Source organism: Rhinoderma darwinii, chromosome 3 (assembly GCF_050947455.1).
Source record: "Rhinoderma darwinii isolate aRhiDar2 chromosome 3, aRhiDar2.hap1, whole genome shotgun sequence".
NCBI lineage: Eukaryota > Metazoa > Chordata > Amphibia > Anura > Rhinodermatidae > Rhinoderma > Rhinoderma darwinii.
The window spans coordinates 208,325,805-208,348,068 of NC_134689.1; the positions used below are offsets into that span (position 1 = coordinate 208,325,805).

General features: G+C 41.2%; 1 protein-coding gene across 4 annotated transcripts in view; it reads left to right on the forward strand.

Moving 5' to 3' along the window:
* Positions 1 to 18,669, forward strand: part of RELN (reelin) — a 749,731-nt gene extending 731,062 nt beyond the window's left edge. For 2 of the 4 annotated variants that reach the window (XM_075857308.1, XM_075857309.1), the window contains exons 64-65: positions 6,221 to 6,356; positions 17,338 to 17,424. In XM_075857308.1, the coding sequence (XP_075713423.1) occupies positions 6,221 to 6,350 (130 nt within the window). In that variant the 3' untranslated portion in view covers positions 6,351 to 6,356; positions 17,338 to 17,424. Of the gene's footprint in view, positions 1 to 6,220; positions 6,357 to 17,337 lie in introns of all 4 variants that reach the window. The other 2 variants (XM_075857310.1, XM_075857311.1) reach the window with 1 other exon arrangement.
* The last annotated feature ends 3,595 nt before the right edge of the window (positions 18,670 to 22,264 follow it).

Below are 22,264 nucleotides of genomic sequence, written 5' to 3' on the forward strand. Positions count from 1 at the left end.
GATGTCGGCTCACATGTGCATTTTATACACATCTAGACAGTCCCATTCCTCAAATTAATTATAATCGAAATGCAGCAATGGACAACTGTCCATTATGTTTGTTAAAATAATGTACTGCCACAGCAATTGAGATATATGGCCTATACGGCAAAGGCATCTACTGGTTGACACTATCCATCTTTATTTTAACAGCACAATATCGTAACTTTGTAGTGAGATTGGGAAAGAATATTAAAGGGGATTTTATTTGACATAATCTATGTAATGACATGACGGTCTTGTGATGCCCCATAGATGTTATGTCATCACATACATTTTGTAAGCTTAGAGGCCCGGGAATGGTAAGTAGCAACTGTGGCGCAGTCACGGAGAGGTATTGATAAGATAATATTATATTATAACTTTTTCTACTATTCCATTTGAAGGCCTTAGGCTGGATTCAAAGTGAGGAGTGGATCTAAAAAGAAGAAAAAGTTTAAAGGAAAGACTGATATGTCTACTCTCTGTTGTATCCACTCCTGTGTTTGGCTCAAAAAACTGCATCAATAAGTGCAGAAACTTGGTGCTGAAAATAAACCATTAACCATGATAAGAGCCAGGTTCATATTAATGGTACTTTTCCAAAGGGAAAGGGAAACTATTTAAGACCTTTATTGTTTGCATTCTGATTTTTTTTGCCCCAAAAGTAGGTGCACATCCAATAGAGATGTTGTTGAAAGCCATTCACAGTTTTGGTTGAGTAAAACAATATACAAAACGGCATAATAAAACATGACTTGCGTCTTAGAAAGAACCTCAGACTCCCTAAAAATCATTTCTTATTAATTTCCACGATGCAGGTAAGCCCTGGTCAAAATGTGTTCCCTGCTCGGTGACAGCAGATACAGTCAGCGGATAACAACGCCAGATCTGAGTTGCAGTTGTGCAGACCCAGCCTTGTCACCCACAGGGGGACATTGGCACCAGTGTGAAAAAAATGCAGCACAGGAATGCGCATTGCTTGGAGATTATGTTTTATATTTTTTTTTATCCACTGCGTTATCACAAGTAAAGCAATTCCGAAATACAACTCTATCAGAATAACTTCTTATCTCATCACAAAGTTGTAATGTAAATGATTTTCTAGAACTATCATTAATGTCATACAAGAGAACAAGATTTTTAAAATTGAAAATTCACTGGTAAATCAATAACATATGATGTTTTATGCAGAATTCTCATCCTGTGCATGTGTATTTTTTTTTGTTTCGCACCAAAACCCGCAGAATAAAAAACACATCATAGGGTAAAAACCGCATCCAAAAACACATTGAAAAAACGCACGATTAGGTGTGGTTTTTACCTGCAAATTTCCTGTGTATTGATGCAGTTTTGGTGCGTAGTTTTTCGCAATGTGTGCATGTAGCCTTAAGGTTCCATTCACACCATATTTAAATATCCTGTTAAGGTTTCATTTTTAGTTGAAAAAAAAAAAAGAAAGAATGCAACAGGATGGCAATTGTGTTGCCATAGACTTCTGTAGTAAAACAACCAGATCCAAACAGGATACACAAATGTAGCAGGCTTTGTTTTTATGTTAATCCGAACAACTGGACACTTTTAAAACAGATGATTGTCCCATAGAAGTCTATATGCACAGGATACATTTGTAATTTTAACAGGATGCACTAACGTGATGAGACCTTGGCCTGGGATACACCTCTGAATTTGATTTAGGGATAGTGGATTCAGAATTCCATACTTACTTGTAATGCAGTAGTTTGTATATCAGAGGATCAAAGCTCCCTATAATGCCTTTCCCCGTAGAAAATATCATAAAAAACAAAAACAGCAAAAAAAATTGTAAAAAACAAAACAAAAACCTGACACTTTGCCACATACCACCACCAGGTGGCAATATATGTAAAAAAAGCAAGAAAAAAAGTGTCAAAAAACCAAACCCCTGACACTTTGCCACATACCACCACCAGGTGGCATTATACGTCATTATGTGTATGGTTTGAAAATTTAATCTGCGCATTTAAACGGGCAGAATTCATACATAATCATTTATTTTTATAGACCGTAAAACCACAATCATCCAGTGTGTGTAGGACTGCAGAGATGATAAATTTAAAGACTTCTGGATGCTTTAGCCCTAGTACCAATGGTATTTCTGGCCTTAAAGTGATTACAGGAGACTTTTAAAAATCGGAATCAGGGGAGAGGATGGTATAAAATAATAAACTAGCAGATACTCAACCCCTGAAGTGCCCCCTGCCCCAGCACTAATACCAAGTTCGCCACTTCTCCAGTCCCAAAAGCTCCTGCAGAGGTCGCGTGCCGTTAAATCGGCGGTCACATGCTGTTCATAGTAGCAGCCCTCCTGACAGCAGCGATTTGAGTGGCATATGACCAATGCAGTGTCTTCCTGGCCTGGAGTGGCAGAGAACGGTACCTCAGTGCTGAAGTGGGGGACACATCAGGGGGTGAGTATATGGTAGATTATTACTTTATTAACATCCCCTACCCAAAGTCCAGGATTACCTATTTAATGACCAGAAAGTTTTGCAGTTTTGGCTGCTTTAACAGCTGTAACATTTGTTAAAGAGGCTCTGTCACCAGATTTTGCAGCCCCTATCTGCTATTGCAGCAGATCGGCGCTGCAATGTAGATTACAGTAACGTTTTTATTTTTAAAAAACGAGCATTTTTGGCCAAGTCATGACCATTTTTGTATTTATGCAAATGAGGCTTGCAAAAGTACAACTGGGCGTGTTGAAAAGTAAAAGTACAACTGGGCGTGTATTATGTGCGTACATCGGGGCGTTTTTACTTCTTTTACTAGCTGGGCGTTAGGAATGGGAGTGTATGATGCTGACGAATCAGCATCATCCACTTCTCTTCAGAACGCCCAGCTTCTGGCAGTGCAGACACACAGCATGTTCTCGAGAGATCACGCTGTGACGTCACTCACTTCCTGCCCCAGGTCCTGCATCGTGTCGGCCACATCGGCACTAGAGGCTACAGTTGATTCTGCAGCAGCATCAGCGTTTGCAGGTAAGTAGCTACATCGACTTACCTGCAAACGCCGATGCTGCTGCAGAATCAACTGTAGCTTCTGGTGCCGATGTGTCCTCGCTCGTCTGACACGATGCAGGACCTGTGAGTGACGACACAGCGTGATCTCTCGAGAACACGCTGTGTGTCTGTGCACTGCCAGAAGCTGGGCGTTCTGAAGAGAAGTGGATGATACTTCTATACACAACGCCCAGCTAGTAAAAGTAGTAAAAACGCCCCGATGTACGCACATAATACACGCCCACTTGGACTTTTGCAAGCCTCATTTGCATAACTACAAAAATGGTCATAACTTGGCCAAAAATGCTTGTTTTTTAAAAATAAAAACGTTACTGTAATCTACATTTCAGCGCCGATCTGCTGCAATAGCAGATAGGGGTTGCAAAATCTGGTGACAGAGCCTCTTTAAGCTAGTACAGGGACTTTTGCCCTGTTTATTTTTTTTTTTTTGGGGATATATAGGACTTTCATTATATACTACTTTTCTTTTTTACATTTTGTGTCTTGACGCTAAAACTAAATTTTTTTTTGCCGTCTGTTATTACCTTACGATTATTTTGTTTATTATATTTAGTATTTGGCACAACAGTTTGGGGGCTATGGAGAAGGAAGTCAAAGGCTTTTTTGTATGTGGCGGGAAGGGTCATACTTCAAATCGATTACTTTAACTTTTTTTTTAAAAAACGTTCCTTGTTTTTTATACGTCAAAGCAGCTCCCAAAAAGTCAGAAAATACATTTGGGGGAAATAATCATTATACTACATTATGGAATTTAAACTGTAACAGCTGAACAAAGCAGCCCCTTTTATAGTGCATAAAAAGCCCAGAGGAAAACAGCATGTGTAAAGACGGTATATGTGTAGTGACCAGATACAATAGGGCATAAAGAAAGAATTTATTAGTCTCTGACCACAAATCCAGGAGATGGCCCATGCGGTCATGTGAGTATATCACATAGATACAGGTTGGTGACATTACATAGTCAGCATTTACTTGTTGCTATATTGTTTACAGGTATTTAAGCAGGTACTTTTGAAACCGAGAACCGGTGCACAGTTTAAACAAACAATATATTGATAAGTTATTTAAATTAACAGTTAATTTACAAACTTTTACTACACATGGAAATCCCCTTTAATCATCAAGACATTTGTAATGGTTAGCTTTACGGTTCATATTAAAAACATACCTGTCATTTTAGGTGACTTTTCAGAATGTGTGTGTACATAAGGAATAACACTATTTCTGGCCATTATGTGGCTTGTATTCTGCCTTTGTTCCTCCCTCAAGGCTTCAATTTTCCCTGAGCTAGTGGGTAGAGCCTAATTCATATTGTGTCTGCCATGCATTGCACACATTGAGAAGAGGAGAATCCTGCTCTCCTTTCTCTATCTTTAACATATATAGAAGCTGCTGCAACAACATGGAGATTATACAGCAGTAAAGAGCAGTGTAGCTGTGAATCCAGCGCTGGGGTGAGATAAAACACATACTAGGAAGCTGCAGTAGTACCTGTGTGTCTGTCTGCCTCTATCTCTCTCGCTCTGCTCCTGCTATCCTCTTTCCACCCTCTCCATAGACTTCTATGGGCAGCTGTAACATGATCCTTCAGTGAGCTGATAGTAAATTGCATCTTGAGGTGATGGAAAAAGCAGTAAATTCAGAGTGAGTGAACAGTTAGGAGGGAGGAAGGAGAAGGAAAGAAGCCTAATAAATGGTGAAGGCATTTTTCTCTAATAAGATATATATTACAGTTCCTGTTATTTGCTTATACTATTGATTTATGCAGAGTTTTTTAAACGACAGTGCCTAGTTAAGTTTTTATTAAAATGTTTTTCACCTTACAATGCTCTCTCAAGCCTTGAACTTGTGGTCTAGAACAACAGGCAAGATTTATCAATAGTGTTATAAGATGCATGAATTTAGCAGTCAGCGAAAAAGGCACACAATGTGCCAAATTTATTGAAATGGCACACATGGCATAATATATTTGGCTTAACCAGGCAGCTTACACACATTTCTCTTTGTCACACTACCTCAAGACTGGCATACATGTATACTGATTGTTTGTGCTAAAAAATATTGCACATCTTTCGTAAATTTGGCGCATTTTCCTCCTCTCCAACTCCTCTTGGTCACTCCCCTTGCTCTCAACACTTTTCAAAACTGTTGAAGTTGGCGTGAAAAATACATAATACATTTGGCGCACATGTACCACATTTTGTTTAGTAAATGTCCCCCGTTGTCTCATAAATGACAAAGACACCAATATTTCTTCTTCATTTTTCAGCCTATTGATAATATGATGTCTCCTTATTTAGTATTTAGCTGTAGATATATATATATATATATATATATATATATATATATATATATATATATATATAGGTGGCTTCGGCTTCACATGTTTAGTGATTGTCAGTAACTCTCGCTCATCTTATTCCTTACGATTTAGAAAGACAATCTATGGATTCCTCTATTTTCTCATCTACAAAGTGTTGCTATTTTGAATGGTTAACAGTTTGCTCCTTCCTTTTATATATCCTGACACAGTCTTCTGGGCAAAAGGTTGACGTGATGTCATGTACATACCAGGTCCTTTTAGATGCTACCACTATTTCTGTATATGCACTTGTAAATTGCTGGAACTGCCTGTGTGTATCTTTTGCACATCTTCTTTTCACCTGCTCTTTTTTTGTCTGCTGCACCTAAAGAAAAGAAGTCACGCAATGTTTGCATGTGCATCTGGAATTATTGCAATGTAGGAGAAGAAGAGAGAGAAATTCACACGCATATATGTTTAGTATATGTGTGTAGATGTTGTTCTCAGCTGGAGAAGATAATGATATTGCTATACTGAGATACTGCTGAAATTCCAGACAGTTCTAATAATTTACAGCTTAATTCTGTTTCAGATCTTTACTTATAATATATGGCTGATTGCAGAATGTGCGCTAAAGTATTTTTGTGTAAAATGTTATTGTACACAGATTTAATCTAAACATAAAATGAAGTCTCACTGTCACCTATGGACATTGTCATTACATCATAAATGTTCAGTACGTCGTTGTATTGTGAGTAAATACTGCATGGCATACGTAGCAAGTATTCTAAATGTCTGCAACCACAATAGTAACGTCTCTAATTTCTCTTTTTATAAGAGATGAAAAATCGTTTATTGCCTCTAATCCTCATCCGTCTTTTATGAGTAATCACAGTGCTGCATGCATAGAAAGGCATTTTCTAACTCTTGTTGTATTTCATTATTTGCTTTCGTTGGTCCTACACTAGAGTAAGGTAAGTGCGTATTCTTTGTCTTTCTCAACTGGAACACAGTGCAACACTAAAAATATAAGAGGGTTTTAAAGATTACTCTTAACACACATCCTTCTTACCAAGAGCTACATGACTGGCTGAGCAATCTTTGTTCCCATCTTATTAACTTTAGTATTAAGTGACTATGAAAGGAAGATAATAGTGTTCAAGAGTTGATTTTTTATTTTGCAAAATTCTTATACCAAGAAAGTATTAGGCCACTTTCACATGGCAGAATTTTGGTCAGAATTTTGCATCAGTATTTATAAGCTATTACCAGGAGTCGATCCAAAACATGGAAGAGATATAAATCTTTCCATTACACTTTTTTTCTGTGTAGGGTCCACTCCTGGTTTTGACTTACAAATACTGATGTGAAATACTGACCACAATACTGCTGTGTGAAAGTGGCCTTAGGCTAGATTCACACATTCAGTTTGGATGCAGTTTTTTGAGCCAAAGCCAGGAGTAGATACAAAAGGAAGGAAAGGTATAGAGAGACATATAGTTCTCCCCTCTTTTATATTCACTTCTGGCATTGGCTTAAAGGGAACCTGTCACCAGCATTTCACCTATTGAACTCTACTGACCCCTAGCTGGCCGCTGCTCTCAAAATTCATAGCCATTATCCCCGCTCATAAACTCCTGCTCCGACCGCCTGTCATGTATAGTCTGACACCCTTCCGTGCTTCATCCGGGCCTCAAATCTAGTTACTGTGCATGTGCCGCTATGGTGTCCCATTGTGCGCACACACCAGGACATCGATGTGCATGCACAGGATTTCGTGTGTGCTGGGGGGAGGCGAGGAGCTGTCAATCAAAAGTAAGGAGGAGGAGTTAACTCGGAAAGACTTGAGGAATGAAGATATGTCTCTTATGCTCCTTCGGCTGGGTTCACACGAGCACATTAACGTCCGTAATGGACGGACGTATTTCGGGCGGAAGTCCCGGACCGAACTCAGTGCAGGGAGCCGGGCTCCTAGCATCATAGTTATGTACGACGCTAGGAGTCCCTGCCTCTCCGTGGAACTACTGTCCCGTACTGAAAACATGATTACAGTACGGGACAGTTGTCCTGCAGAGAGGCAGGGACTCCTAGCATCGTACATAACTATGAAGCTAGGAGCCCGGCTCCCTGCACTGTGTTTGGTCCGGGACTTCCGCCGGAAATACGTCCGTCCATTACGGACATTAATGTGCTCGTGTGAACCCAGCCTTAGCATACGGCACTGGAACACTAAAAAACCTGAATACTAAGGGTATGTTTACACGCAAAGTCAAAAACGGCTGAAAATTACAGGGCTGTTTTCAGAGAAAACAGCCTCTGATTTAAAGCCATTTTTGAAGCTCAAAACATTTTTTGAGTCGTTTGTTCTAAGGGTATGTTCACACGCTAGCTGGCTTTTACGGCTGAAATGACAGCCTGTTTTCAGAAGAAAACAGCTGCGTCGTTTCAGCCGTAAATGCTCCTCCTCGTAATATACGAGGCGTCTGTGACGCTCGTATATCTTGAGCTGCTTTTCATTGAGTTCAATGAAGAACGGCTCAAATGACGTTGCAAAGAAGTGCCCTGCACTTCTTTGCCGAGGCAGTCAATTTACGCGTCGTCGTTTGACAGCTGTCAAACGACGACGCGTAAATTACAGGTCGTCTGCACAGTACGTCGGTAAACCCATTCAAATGAATGGGCAGATGTTTGCCGACGTATTGTAGCCCTATTTTCAGACGTAAAACGAGGCATAATACGCCTCGTTTACGTCTGAAAATAGGTCGTGTGAACCCAGCCTTAACGTTTTTGGAGCTGTTTTTCTATAGACACAATGAAAAACAGCTCCAAAATCAGCTCAAGAAGTGACATGCTCCTTCTTAATACGGTGCGTTTTCTTACGCGCCGTTTTTAAAAAAAGGCGGTGTACAAAATGCCCCGTCTGAAAAAAACATAGTTTTTCCCATTGAATTTAACGTGCAGATGTTTGTAGGCGTTCAGCTACCGTTTTCACGTGCGTATTTCGGGGAACATACCCTAAAGTTACAGAATTTATTAGAAAATAATTATAGGTAACATAAAAATGATTTTTCACCCACTCTCATTAAGTATTGCTGGTTTAATAAGTGAAATGCTGGTGACAGGTTCCCTTCAAAGAACTGAATCAAAAACTTCATCAAAATGACATCTGTGAATCTAAACTTAGGCCCAGTTCACACAGAGTTTTCTTTTTGCGGATTTTGATGAATCGGCGCCAAAAAAAACTGTCGAAACCGCCTCCCATTGATTTCATGGGGAAAAAAAGTGGCATGTTCCAATGGGAAACCAATGGGAGACAGAGAAAGTGGGTTTTTTTTGCAGCGAAAAAACACAGTGAAAAACGCAGCGAAAACCGCAGCAAGAAAGCGCAGGCAGGTCAAAATCATTTTTTTTCTGCCTGCAAAATCCTACATGTGATCCCCCTAATCTCCCTAAATCACATATTTGCCACAAATAATAATTTCTAATCTTAAAGTGTCATTATTATTATTAGGTTTTTTATATTGCAGAAATGAATGTCCAAGTATAACCTGATTCATTTATTTCTATATTGCAATAGGTTTATAAGTTTTGTTTCTATGTGTGCAGATTTGTTAAAGAGAATCTGTCACCTCTCCTGACAGGTCTAGTTTAGTAAATACATGTATTCCCCATGAAATAACAATTCTGGAGTATCTTTCCTTAGAACACTCCATTGAGTTATTTATTTTAGAAATGTATGAATAATGGGTGTTACCATTCCATTTGTCAAAGGGGTGTGTACCTGTATAGTCTCACTCTGTCAGCACTGATTGGACAGTGTCAGACTGTGTAGGGACACCCCCCCAACTGGTAACACCCAGTTGTCAATTTATGCATACATTTCTAGGAGGAATAACAGAGGAACGTCACAATGTAGAGTTCTAAGAACAGATGCTCCAGAGTTGTTGTTTCTATCATTTTTTTTAATACAATTATTTACTAAAACATACATGTCAGGAGAGGTGACAGGTCCCCTTTAAATACTATACATACGTCTTTGTACCACAAGGCCTCCACTAAAGATAGGGTGGGGGCTCCTAGCAATTAGACAATTATCACCTAGCCTGTGAATAAGTTTTGACTTTGGGAATACCCCTTTAATTTACACAGGCAAATGATCGAAAGAGCTCTTGTTACCGATCATCGGCCCGTGTAACATGCCCAGCGAGCAGTCGACAAATGAGCAAACGCTTGTTTGTCGGCAGAATGGATCTTTTATTACAATCATCAGTTGTCTGCAGAACATCTCTCTGTGTAAACAAGAATATGCTGCCAACAATAATGAAACTGTATTTGCCCGAACTATTGCATTAACGAACGTTCGAGCATATAGAGTACAGATGATTTCTCCACGTAAATAGAGCTAAATGAGTGTCAATATACATGGTAGTGTGAAATGACCCTTACATTTCAGCTTCAACGCTAAGGGTATGTGCACACGATAACGTCAATTACGGCTGAAATTACGAAGCTGTTTTCAGGAGAAAACAGCTCCTGAATTTCAGACGTAATTGCTCGTACTCGCGTTTTGCGAGGCGTCAATTACGGTCGTAATTTGGAGCTGTTCTTCATTGAAGTCAATGAAAAACTGCTCCAATTACGTCCCAAGAAGTGTCCTGCAATTCTTGGACGACGCTGTCATTTTACGCGCCGTCTTTTGACAGCGACGCGTAAAATTACAGGTCGTCGTATTTGAGCCGTGTTTTCAGGCGTAATTCGAGGCGTAAAAGGCCTTGTTTACACCTGAAAATAGGTTGTGTGAACCCAGCCTAAGGGTATGTTCACACATAGTTTTTTCAGGCGTATTTCTGAGCGTAAACGCCTTGAAATATGCCTGGAAAAACACTAGCAAAACGCCCACAAACAGCTTCCCATTGAAATCAATAGGATATACACTGTGTTGTTCACATGAGGCGTATTTTTATGCTGCTGAATTTAAAAAAAACGCCTTGTAAAAAGAAGCCTCATAAAAAGAAGTAGCAGGTCACTTCTTGAGGCTTTTTTGGAGCTGATTTTCCATTGACACTATGAAAAACACCTCAAAAAACGCCTCAAAAGAAGCTTCAAAAGAAAAAAAAAAAGCTGCATTTTCAGCTTCAAAAAACGCCCTAAAATCAGAGGCTATTTTCCCTTGAAAACAGCTACGTAATTTTCAGCCAGTTCTTTTTGTACGTGTGAACATACCCTAACACATAGATAACTTGACATTGTTTTTAACAATGTTCTGGTGCGGTTAAACCAATTCTACATGAGCCTATTAAACTTGTGCTCTGCGTCCCGTACCAAAATTGTTAAACACACCCACCACAAAAAGATGTAAAAAGGACAATATCCAATCATTCATTAACTCCTTCATGACAGCCATACGGCTATACACGTTCCAACTGCCGATGCCCGTGCAGTTGTCACATATATAAACGTTGGCAGCCTGGAACGGGGTTTAATGAGTGAAGTGCTGCGTCAGTGTGAGCAGCGCTGCACTCTCATGTCTGTGGGGCTTCGAGAGCCCCGGAATACACCCTCCCCTGTAGATAGCGCCACCTAAGCTCCCTCTAGGTGCAGAATCCCTGGTCAGAGCGCTCTGGCCAGGGACTTCCGCTCCTAGAGGGAGCCCCCGACGTCTCTCCATCCCCCTTGTAGATAGCAGCACACCCCCTGTAGATAGTGCCACCCAGTGGCGTATCTATAGGGGTCGCAATTGCAACTGGGCCCCGAAGTCAGGGGAGCCCGCCGCCCCCTGCACCACATCAATAAAAAGTTACTATAGTAACTGGAGCCGCGGGCCCCTGTTACTATAGTAACTGACAGTACTTACCTGCCTGGTTCCGAAGCGCAGCGGAGGTCCTGACGTCACAGCGCTGTTCGCAGTGCATGACGTTACAACGCTTTGCGCCGCGCACAACATCCCGACCCTGGATAGTCAGGACAGGACCTCCGCTGTGGCTGAAGAGGAGGGTAAGTTTAATATCCCTGTCTGCTGAAGCTGATGGGTCGGGGTCCGACTCCTGGGACCCCGCCAATCAGCTGTTTTGAAGGGGCCGCAGCGCTCATACGAGAGCTGCTTCCCCTTCATTCCGGTCACTTGCTCACACTGTGAATCCATGTCGGCGACTCACCGTATGAGCAAGTGAGGGAAATGAAGGGGAAGCAGCTCTCGTACGAGCGCTGCGGCCCCTTCAAAACAGCTGATTGGCGTGGTCCCGGGAGTCGGACCCCGACCCATCAGCTGAGGATAGGATCCTGAGGATAGGCCATCAATGTTTAGGGACTGGACAACCCCTTTAAGCCTACGATGTAGCAGCCATAGAGAGCCCATGAGACAGGATCACAGATTGTGTGATGCTGTCTGCTGGGCCCTGTATCTAAGCCAATCACATGGTAGGCTTAGATACAGGGCCCATGTATGATCCTGTCTGATGGGCCCTGTTTATAAGCCTACCACATGGTAGGCTTATATACAGGGCCCCAGCAGACAGTAATCTTATACGGTATAAGATTACTGTCTGCTGGGGCCCTGTATCTAAGCATCTTACACAACCACATGGTAAGCTTAGATACAGGGCCCATATGTGATACTGTCTATTGGACCCTGTATCTAAGCCTATCCTGTGGTAGGCTTATAAACAAGACGGCCGGCAAATTGATTCAAATTTTGAGACACACTGATGCAAAACAGCCATGAAAAACTGACGGTTGATCCGCTTTAACTGCCTTTTTTTTCCCCACGTGTCAATATACCCTTATAGCCCTCTTCACTCTCCCCTCACAATGATCCAGGCTCACCTAGAGAGAAGAAGACTTTGGGTATGTTCACACGATTAACAAAATACGTCTGAAAATACGGAGCTGTTTTCAAGGGAAAACAGCTCCTGATTTTCAGACGTCTTTGGAGCAAATCGCGTTTTTCGCGGCCGTTTTTGGAGCTGTTTTCAATAGAGTCTATGAGAAAATGCCTCCAAAAACGTCCCAAGAAGTGTCCTGCACTTCTTTTGACGAGCCGTCATTTTACGCGTCGTATTTTGACAGTGACGCGTAAAATGACAGCTCGTCTGCACAGAACATCGTAAGACCCATTGCAAGCAATGGGCAGATGTTTGCCGACATATTGGAGCCGTCTTTTCAGGCGTAATTCGAGGCGTAAAACGCCTCCATTACGTCTGAAAAGAGGTCGTGTGCACATACGGTAATTGTTATAGAGCTGCCATAGTGTATATATATGTATGTGTATGTGTATATATATATATATATATATATATATATATATATATATATACACATATAATATAGATAAATATATTTACAAAATTACAGTGTTGGTTTTTTCATATTTTTTGTGATTTGTCTGCTCATGATAAAAAAATAAAAACATGGAATTAATTAAACTAATCCAGAAAATGAAAGCCTCATAATTCTTATAAAAAAAACAAAGTAAAAATAGTTGTGATATTCAAAGCGGTTGCAAAGATATTATCGTTTAAAGAAGTGCATATCAAAAATTGTAAATTTGACCAGGACACAGGGGCATCAATGACCCTTGGTCATAAAAGGGTTACATTTATCTTAATATAACATTAGTATATAAAAAAAAATGAAAAACCAACAACATACAGATCAAGACACACACTATTCATTTTCTAATAAAGATTAAAGATAATGTCATCAGAAAATGACCTATTGTTTAAATCAAGTTTTTATGTTAAGTATATTTTTTAAGAATTTGTGTTTTGTTTTTTCTACATTTTACATGTTATTGTTTGTATTCAAAAATAACCCTAAAATTTTGCAGTTTTCACTCTGGCCACTGAGCCTCACAATAGACTGAGACATTCTATTCTATAGCAAGGTTACACCTATATATACTAGTCCTCAATTAATTAGATTATCATCAAAAAAGTTAATTTATTTCAGTAATTCAATTCAAAAAGTGAAACTCATGTATTATATAGATGCATTACACACAGAGTGATCTATTTCCAGCTTTTTTTTCTTTTAATGTTGAAGATTATGTCTAACAGTTAATGAAAACCCAAAATTTTGTGTCTTAGGATATTAGAATATTATTTAAGCCCAATTTCAAAAATGATTTTTAATACTAAAATGTTGGCCTACTGAAAAGCATGTAGAGTATAAGCCCTCAATACTTGGTCGGGGCTCCTTTTGCATCAATGCGGCGCGGCATGGAGGCGATCAGCCTGTGGCACTGCTGAGGGGTTATGGAAGCCCAGGTTGCTTTGATAGCGGCCTTCAGCTCGTCTGCATTGTTGGGTCTGGTGTCTCATCTTCCTCTTGACAATACCCCATAGTTTCTTTATGGGGTTTAGGTCAGGCGAGTTTGCTGGCCAATCAAGCACAGCGATACTGTGGTTATTAAACCAGGTATTGGTACTTTTGGCAGTGTGGGCAGATGCCAATTCCTGCTGGAAAATGAAATCGGAATCTCCATAAAGCTGGTCAGCAGAGGGAAGCATGAAGTGCTCTAAAATTTCCTGGTAGTCGGCGGCGTTGACTCTGGACTTGATATAACACAGTGGAGCAACACTTTTGTTCAGTGGTCCAAAGTCCTGTTTTCAGATGGAAGTAAATTTTGCTTTTCATTTGGAAATCTCGGTCCCAGAGTCTAGAGGAAGAGTGGAGAGGCACTCAATCCAAGTTGCTTGCGGTCCAGTGTGAAGTTTTCACAGTCAGTGATGGTTTGGGGAGCCATGTCATCTGTTGATGCACCCTCACTGAGCCAGTTATTAACCCAATAACACACATTTTCCCCCAGTCGCAGAATTATTATTTTATGTACTGTCACGATCTAGGGGTATGTGGACCCACTGGTCCGCTCCGCCGTAGCGGAGAGGCAGCTGACTAACTCACAGTCTATGCAAAGTCTATGAAAGAGGTTCGTAACACAAGGTTACCTGAGATAGTCCAGACGGCGGCAGAGGCTCTGGCACAGATGCGGCTAGATGTGGCATGTAGCGCTAGATGTGGTGGATGGCACCAGGAGTGGCAGATGACACCAGACGTGGTGTATTCCAGCAGGCATGGCAGGTTGCGCCAGACGTGGCGGATGATACCAGGGATGGCAGATGACACCAGATGTGGTGTATTCCAGTAGACGACACAACACGACTCCGACACTAAACAGGCTCTGGAACGAAACAGCACAGGAGACAGGTAGCAGGGCACGGGAACACTGGGAGCAGGAAAACACTAACGGACCATTTGCAATACAGATCTAGGAAAATTACAACAACGCTCCGGCAAGGAGTGGAAGGTTGGAGCACATTTTTTATATTCCTTGGTGCCCTGGGGATAGGTTAGGGAACTTTTAGAGAGTGCGGGCGTTGGCCCTTTAAGGGCGGGGATTAGCGTGCGCACCCTATCACGCAATCCGGGACGGAGAGCCTATGCCAGCTGGCGTCTCTGGTGAGGGAGATGCTGGCAGATGGCCAGGAAGTTGCGGTCGCAGCCATTCGCCGAACGTGAGCGGCAGCGGTCCGCGACAGCAGTCAGAACATGTACAGATCTATTATGAGGCACAGTATCATATGCCTTTGAAAGTATTCACGATCATTCGTCCGCATACATTCTGATCCTTGCTTCGTTAAGATGGCACAAACGAGCACCGATCGACATTTGCTATGCGCCAGTCTTGTGGAACAGACCAGTCATTATAGAATCCTGAAATATTAGAAATAAGGGTCTGTCTGTCACTTTATTTAATTCCTGCAGAGTACGGGGGTGTATATGACTATTTTTATATATATTATATTTTCATAAAATAAATATTTTTATAAATTGTGTTCTATATTGAAAATAAATATTAATTTAGATTCAAAGAAAGTGTGATAACACTCAGAAGAACTTGTACAAACTGATATTCAAGAGGTTTGAAAGAAAAATGTTTCCAAAGGGAAGAAAAGTGAAGCTCCCCTGTTGTTAGATACCACAATTAATACTATTATTACGAAAAGCAAATACCTATGGCTCCAGGAAATTTTAAATTCTTCACGATTTTCCTGCAGACCTATCGGCAGACTAAAGACTGCAGTTTAAGGCTATGTTCACACTGGGTATTTTGCCGAGTTTTTTGCCGCGGAAACCGCGTCGCAAAACTCGGCAAGAACGGCCCGAGAACGCCTCCCATTGATTTCAATGGGAGGCGTCGGCGTCTTTTTCCCGCGAGCAGTAAAACTGCCTCGCGGGAAAAAGAAGCGACATGCCCTATCTTCGGGCGCTTCCGCCTCTGACCTCCCATTGACTTCAATGGGAGGCAGGAGAAAGAGTATTTCTCGCTGTTTTATGCCCGCGGCGCTCAATGGCCGCGGGCCAAAAACGGTGCGATAATCGCCGCGAAAATCGGCGTGCAGGGAGAGGAATATCTGCCTCAAAGTTCCAAACGGAATTTTGAGGCAGATATTCCTCCCCCAAAATACTCTGTGTGAACATAGCCCTAATGCAGCCTCTAGCTTGTTAAAGGACTGACGAGAACAGGCTGGTGTAAAACAGCCTTTGGCCTCATTTACACGAGCGTGTGCGTTTTGCGCGCGCAAAAAACGCTGCGTTTTGCGCGCGCAAAAGGCACTTGGCAGCTCCGTGTGTCATCCGTGTATGATGCGCGGCTGCGTGATTTTCGCGCAGCCGCCATCATAGAGATGAGGCTAGTCGACGCCCGTCACTGTCCAAGGTGCTGAAAGAGCTAACTGATCGGCAGTAACTCTTTCAGCACCCTCGACAGTGAATGCCGAACACAATATACACCAACCTGTGAATAAAAAAAGACTTTCATACTTACCAAGAACTTCCTGCTTCCCCCAGTCCGGGCTCCCGGCCGTTGCCTTGGTGACGCGTCCCTCTCTTGTCATCCGGCCCCACCTCCCAGGATGACGCCGCAGTCCATGAGACCGCTGCAGCCTGTGATTGGCTGCAGCCTGTGCTTGGCCTGTGATTGGCTGCAGCTGTCACTTGGACTTAACTGTCATCCCGGGAGGTCGGACCGGAGTTATCGGTAAGTCAGAACGTCTTTTTTTTTTTACAGGTTCATGGATTTTCGGAGCGGAAGTCACTGTCCATGGTGCTGAACCAGTTTAACGCTTTCAGCACCGTGGACAGTGACTGTCTCCTGACGTCGCGTACCCGAACATTTTTTACCGGTTTCGGTCAAAACGAGTTTGGCCGAACCCGGTGAAGTTCGGTGCGCTCATCTCGAATTTGACACTCCGTTTGGATGTTTGTAAACAGAAAAGCACGTGGTGCTTTTCTGTTTACATTCAGGAGTTTGACAGCTCTTGCGCGAATCACGCAGTTCGCACGGAAGTGCTTCCGTGCGGCATGCGTGGTTTTCACGCACCCATTGACTTCAATGGGTGCGTGAGTGCGCGAAAAACGCACGATTATAGAACATGTCGTGAGTTTTTTTCTGCGCACACGCGCTGAGCGCAATTCACGCATCGTCTAAACTGCCCCATTGACTAATATAGGTGCGTACGACATGCGTGCAAAGCACGCGCGTCGCACGCGCGTATAATACGTTCGTGTAAATGAGGCCTTTGTATGACTCTGAGGTGTGCAATGCCCCTCAGCCCTGCATGTTCTTATCCAAGCAGTCCTAATAATGGTGCATTCCCAATAATAACAATTCATGAGGAAATTTCTATTTATGGAATTATCAAAGAGATTAGTCCTTAGTAGTAGTCCAGTCGCTTCAGCCTTAAATGTTGCAGGGTCATTTTAAGACAATTGGAACTTGTTCTAGTAAAACATTATTTTCTTTGGCTTTCCGTCATTGCACAATTTAAATGACACTGACTCACAAATGACAAATCGGTAAACATGACTTGTTTTGCAATGAAGAATTTGCACTGAGCTTGTTCACACTCTCTCCAGCAATTTTTCATTACTTTATGTTATGTTTTTTTTTTGCAGCACTCGCAAACAAAATTACATGATGAATTTTTCACGGCAACATGGGCTGAGGCATTTCTACAACAGACGAAGGAGGGCTCTGAGACGCTACCCATGAAGTGAAATACGTAACATTCCTGCCATCATGTGAAGTGTTTGCTTTTCATTGTCCAACCACAACACTGCGTCAAGATTGAAAACATTAATGCAGTTGTCTTAAATAACTAAGAACCTCCTTTAAGACTGACCATACTCCACTTTTCGCACTGTGAACTAATGAGAAGTTACTTATTTTCTCATCAGTAAATGTTATAATGTTGATGTGTCCGTGAACGTATGTGATCTTTGTAGCAGTTTATTGGCAGTATTTCAGTTAAGCAATATAATCTGTTTAACATGAAATCCTCATTAAGCACAAGGACTTTGAACATATAAAAAAGCTCAGTATTTACAGTATTTAACAAAATGTTGACACTTATTAAGTGCACTGTATTTCATCTATGGGTCAAATTTTATAAAATTAAATGATCGTGTTTGTGTCCTCTATGTACTCTCCTTAGACATGACTTGCTGGCATCTGTCACATCAAATACAGTACAATGTTCTGTGTGATTTATGTCCCAATGAATGTACATGTTGACATCAATGAACATGTAGTACAGATATATCTAATAACAATGAAAGTTCCATTTATCGTCTCATAAATCTGGTGAAGAGTTATAGCTGGAATGTTGATAAGATAGATTGGTGGATATGTGATCTTGAAAGTCTCCCTATAAGAATTGTGGAAATACCCTAACCCATGCCTCAGCATTCTATTCTTGACAGTGACCGTGTTTTTAGCTGGCCAATAAACCCAACAGTAACTGCATAGTAGTGTCCGTGGCATTAGAGTGGTTTTAGCCTGTGGATGTGTTCTTTGTTTTCCATTTATAATATGTCCCTATTGCAGTTTTATGTATCTTCTGCTAATATAACTACCACCAGCAACATGGCCGCGTTCATTATGTATCATACACAACAATCAACATTTTACAATTTTCCAGTCAAAATAAAAATACAAGCAATGTTTAAAATAGATGGTATACACTGGTATGCGCTATAATCCAATTGTTTGTGTTTAGAATCTGTCTGTCAATCTCATTTTATAATGTGTACGCATTTATCACTGCATAACCACTCAGAAAAAAGAAATACAAGATACGTTTGCGGATTTTAAATACAGTTGCTAAGAGTGCCCTCTTCTTTCATCTACCTTAATTTGTATATACCATGACCCTCTGATCATATTGATAGAAAGTATCATTCTCTGTTCTGTTAATGTTAATACAGAAATAAACTGTTCTAAATGTTTATGCTATTTGAATCGTTTACTTGTTTTAAGAAATCGGAAAAATACTGTATACATTCTGTACTGTATGGAGTATGCCCATCCTCCGGCTCTATTGCCACATGTGGCACAATTACTTTTTGTATGATCCTCGGCAAGAGGGGAAGTCACAAGGGAGAGATTTATTACTCCATTTACGCAAGCAATCTGGTGGAAAAAAGTTGCAGATTTTGGTGCAGACATCTTTTGCCCAAAAAATTGCGACTTTTATGCTGCGCCTGAAAAAAGTAGGTAGGCTTTGTGGGAGCAGCAGGCCCATCCGCAGCCAGACAAATTGACTATAATTTACGCCAGAAATTGGTGTCAATTATAGGGGAAATCTACGCCAGCTCAAAGTTGGTGGAGATTTCAGTTTGTGGCGTATGGACAGCCCAAGATGTGACAAATTTATTGAGAGGTTTGCACCTCTTAATTAGTTTCACGTAGTTTACTCTAGCAGGCTTCTTCTGAAACGCCAGTCTTAGTTAATCTGGGCCTTCATGTAGAAAGTCGTGCAGAGAAGAACTATAGGTTTTGCTTATATCAACCAATCTGATCATTTCAATGCTTTTATTTTAAGACCTGCTTTAAAACAAATTAAAAGTACTTTCACAAGGCAGTATTTTGCTTCAGTATTTGTGGGCCAAAACCAGGAGTCAATCCAAACATGGAAGAGTTGCAAATCTTTCCATTCTACTTCTTCTGTTTATTTGTCACTCCAGGTTTTGGCGTGCAAATACTGATGCAAAATACTGATAAAAATACTGCTATGTGAAAGAAACCAAAAGCGGATTCGGTAATTCTGTTACTAGACCGCTTTCCAAATTATTATGCAAATGTTATTTTTCGCCGATTTTCCTAAATAGTCGATGCAAATGACAGTCTTCAAGCCATCAACGGTTGGAGTATAATGCAAATTTTATTGAACAAATCTCCTAATGATAACAGATTTTTTTTTAAAGTAAAAAACTCAAAATGCACAGTTTCAAATTATTATGCACAACAGAGATCAAAATATTTTAAAGGTTGTAAAGATAACTAAAATGGTAATTTGTTGAATTTTTCATATTTACAGAAATCAAAAGCTCTTTCAATAAAAAAAAACTTAACAGGCCAAGTTACATGTTAACATAGGACCCCTTCTTTGATATTACCTTCACAATTCTTGCATCCATTGAATTTGTGAGTATTTGGACAGTTTCTGCTTGAAGATCTTTGCAGGATGTCAGAATAACCTCCCAGAGCTTCTGTTTTGATGTGAACTGCCTCCCACCCTCATAGATATTTTGCTTGAGGATGCTCCAAAGGTTCTCAATAGGGTTGAGGTCAGGGGAACATGGGGACCACACCATGAGTTTCTCTCCTTTTATGCCCATGGCAGCCAATGACACAGAGGTATTCTTTGCAGCATGAGATGGTGCATGAAGATAATTTTGCTACGGAAGGCACGGTTCTTCTTTTTGTACCACGGAAGAAAGTGGTCAGTCATAAACTTTACGTTTTTTTCAGAGGTCATTTTCACACCGTCAGGGACCCTAAATGGCTTACCAGCTCTCTCCCCATGATTCCAGCCCAAAACATGACTCTGCCACCTCCTTGCTGACGTCGCAGCCTTGTTGGGACATGGTGGCCATTCACCAACCATCCACTTCTCCATCCATCTGGACCATCCAGGGTTGCACGGCACTCATCAGTAAACAACACGGTTTGAAAATTAGTCTTCATGTATTTCTGAGCCCACTGCAACCGTTTCTGCTTGTGAGTATTGTTTAGGGGTGGCCGAATAATAGCTTTATGCACACTTGCAAACCTCTGGAGGATCCTACACCTTGAGGTTGGCGGGACTCCAGAGGCACCAGCAGCTTCAAATACCTGTTTGCTGCTTTGAAATGGCATTTTAGCAGCTGCTCTCCTAATCCTATTAATTTGTCTGGCAGAAACCTTCCTCATTATGCCTTTATCTGAACGAACCCGTCTGTGCTCTGAATCAGCCACAAATCTTTTCACAGTACGATGATCACGCTTAAGTTTTCTTGAAATATCCAATGTTTTCATACCTTGTCCAAGGTATTGCACTATTTCACGCTTTTCGGCAGCAGAGAGATCATTTTTCTTTCCCATATTGCTTGAAACCTGTGGCCTGCTTAATAATGTGGAACGTCCTTCTTAAGTAGTTTTCCTTTGATTGGGCACACCTGGCAAACTAATTATCACAGGTGTCTGAGATTGATTACAATGATCCAAAGAGCCCTAAGACACAATACCATCCATGAGTTTAACTGAAAAACTAATAATTAAATGTTTATGAAACTTAAATCCAATGTGCATAATAATTTGGAACACGGTGTATGAGCATTCGTTTTCACACGCGCAGTTAAATGTGCCCATCCTGTATTGTCAAAATATCAAGTTTGCAACCAATGAGAAGGGATTGCGGCAAAGCAGCAGAGATGGAGGCTTAGTAGAACCAGTGGCATTCGTACTAGGGCTACATGGTGACCTTTGTCTCTGGTAGCATTGCTGCTGCATCATATGTAGTACATGCTTCTTCCATATCAGTGGAACTTTTTGTTTTTGATTGTCCTGCCATTGGAGCCATGCAACTATGTTCTATCAAAAAACAATGCGACATACACAAACATTCACGCCTCATGCATGACCCGTGTGTGCCGACCGAGTCCCGTCAGTGATCCAAAGAAAGATAGAACATGTCCTATCTTTCCTCGGATCAGAGACTCGGATCATTTTTCATGGACCCGATTCACCCGCTAAAGTGAATGGGTCCGTGAAGACTATCGGGTGCCACTCGGATGGCGTCAAAAACGGCCCAATTGGCACACCGACCGCGTGCATGAGGCATAAAGATATAGATTATTTTAAATTGCATTTCTGCTATGTTCACTGTACAGATTTACAAAATGTAAGGTTCTTGGCGCACATTTTGGTCAAATAGAGTTACGCCACCCCACGACACAGCTTCTTAGTGGGTACCTAGCCAAAACAGAGACCTCTCTCCTGGGCATAGGCCTAGGAAGGAAATACCTAAATTCTAATTCAAAACAGCCTTGGACAGATGGGAGGAGTACACAAAGAAAATGGAGTCAGTCACCAGCCCAAATGGACATCACAAAATATAAAGTTGATCAGCACATCTGAATAAAATGAAATAAATGTTCTGGTGCTTATACGCTGTGACTGCAATGCAAACAACAATGTAATAGCACTGTAGCAGTGCTGTTGCATGGTTTTTGTATGACTTGAAGGTACACAGCGTACGTGCACTTGCACATTTATTTAATTTTGTTTGGATGTGCTGATCAACTTTTCTATTTGGTTTTTTACTATGTCTTATCAAGGCACATACACATTGCACCCTACCTGTTTGCAGACAGATGTGATGCAACACATTGGCTAAAATACGATATGATGTTGCAATGTGGTGGCAAGCCAAGATAAATTATGCACGGATCAGAGAGATTTCATCCAGATTGGATTACATTTGTGAAGCGATGGCATGACTTATCTTTGACTGGTTTAATTGATCCTTAGTGTATGTGCGCACATAGTATTTTCAGCCGT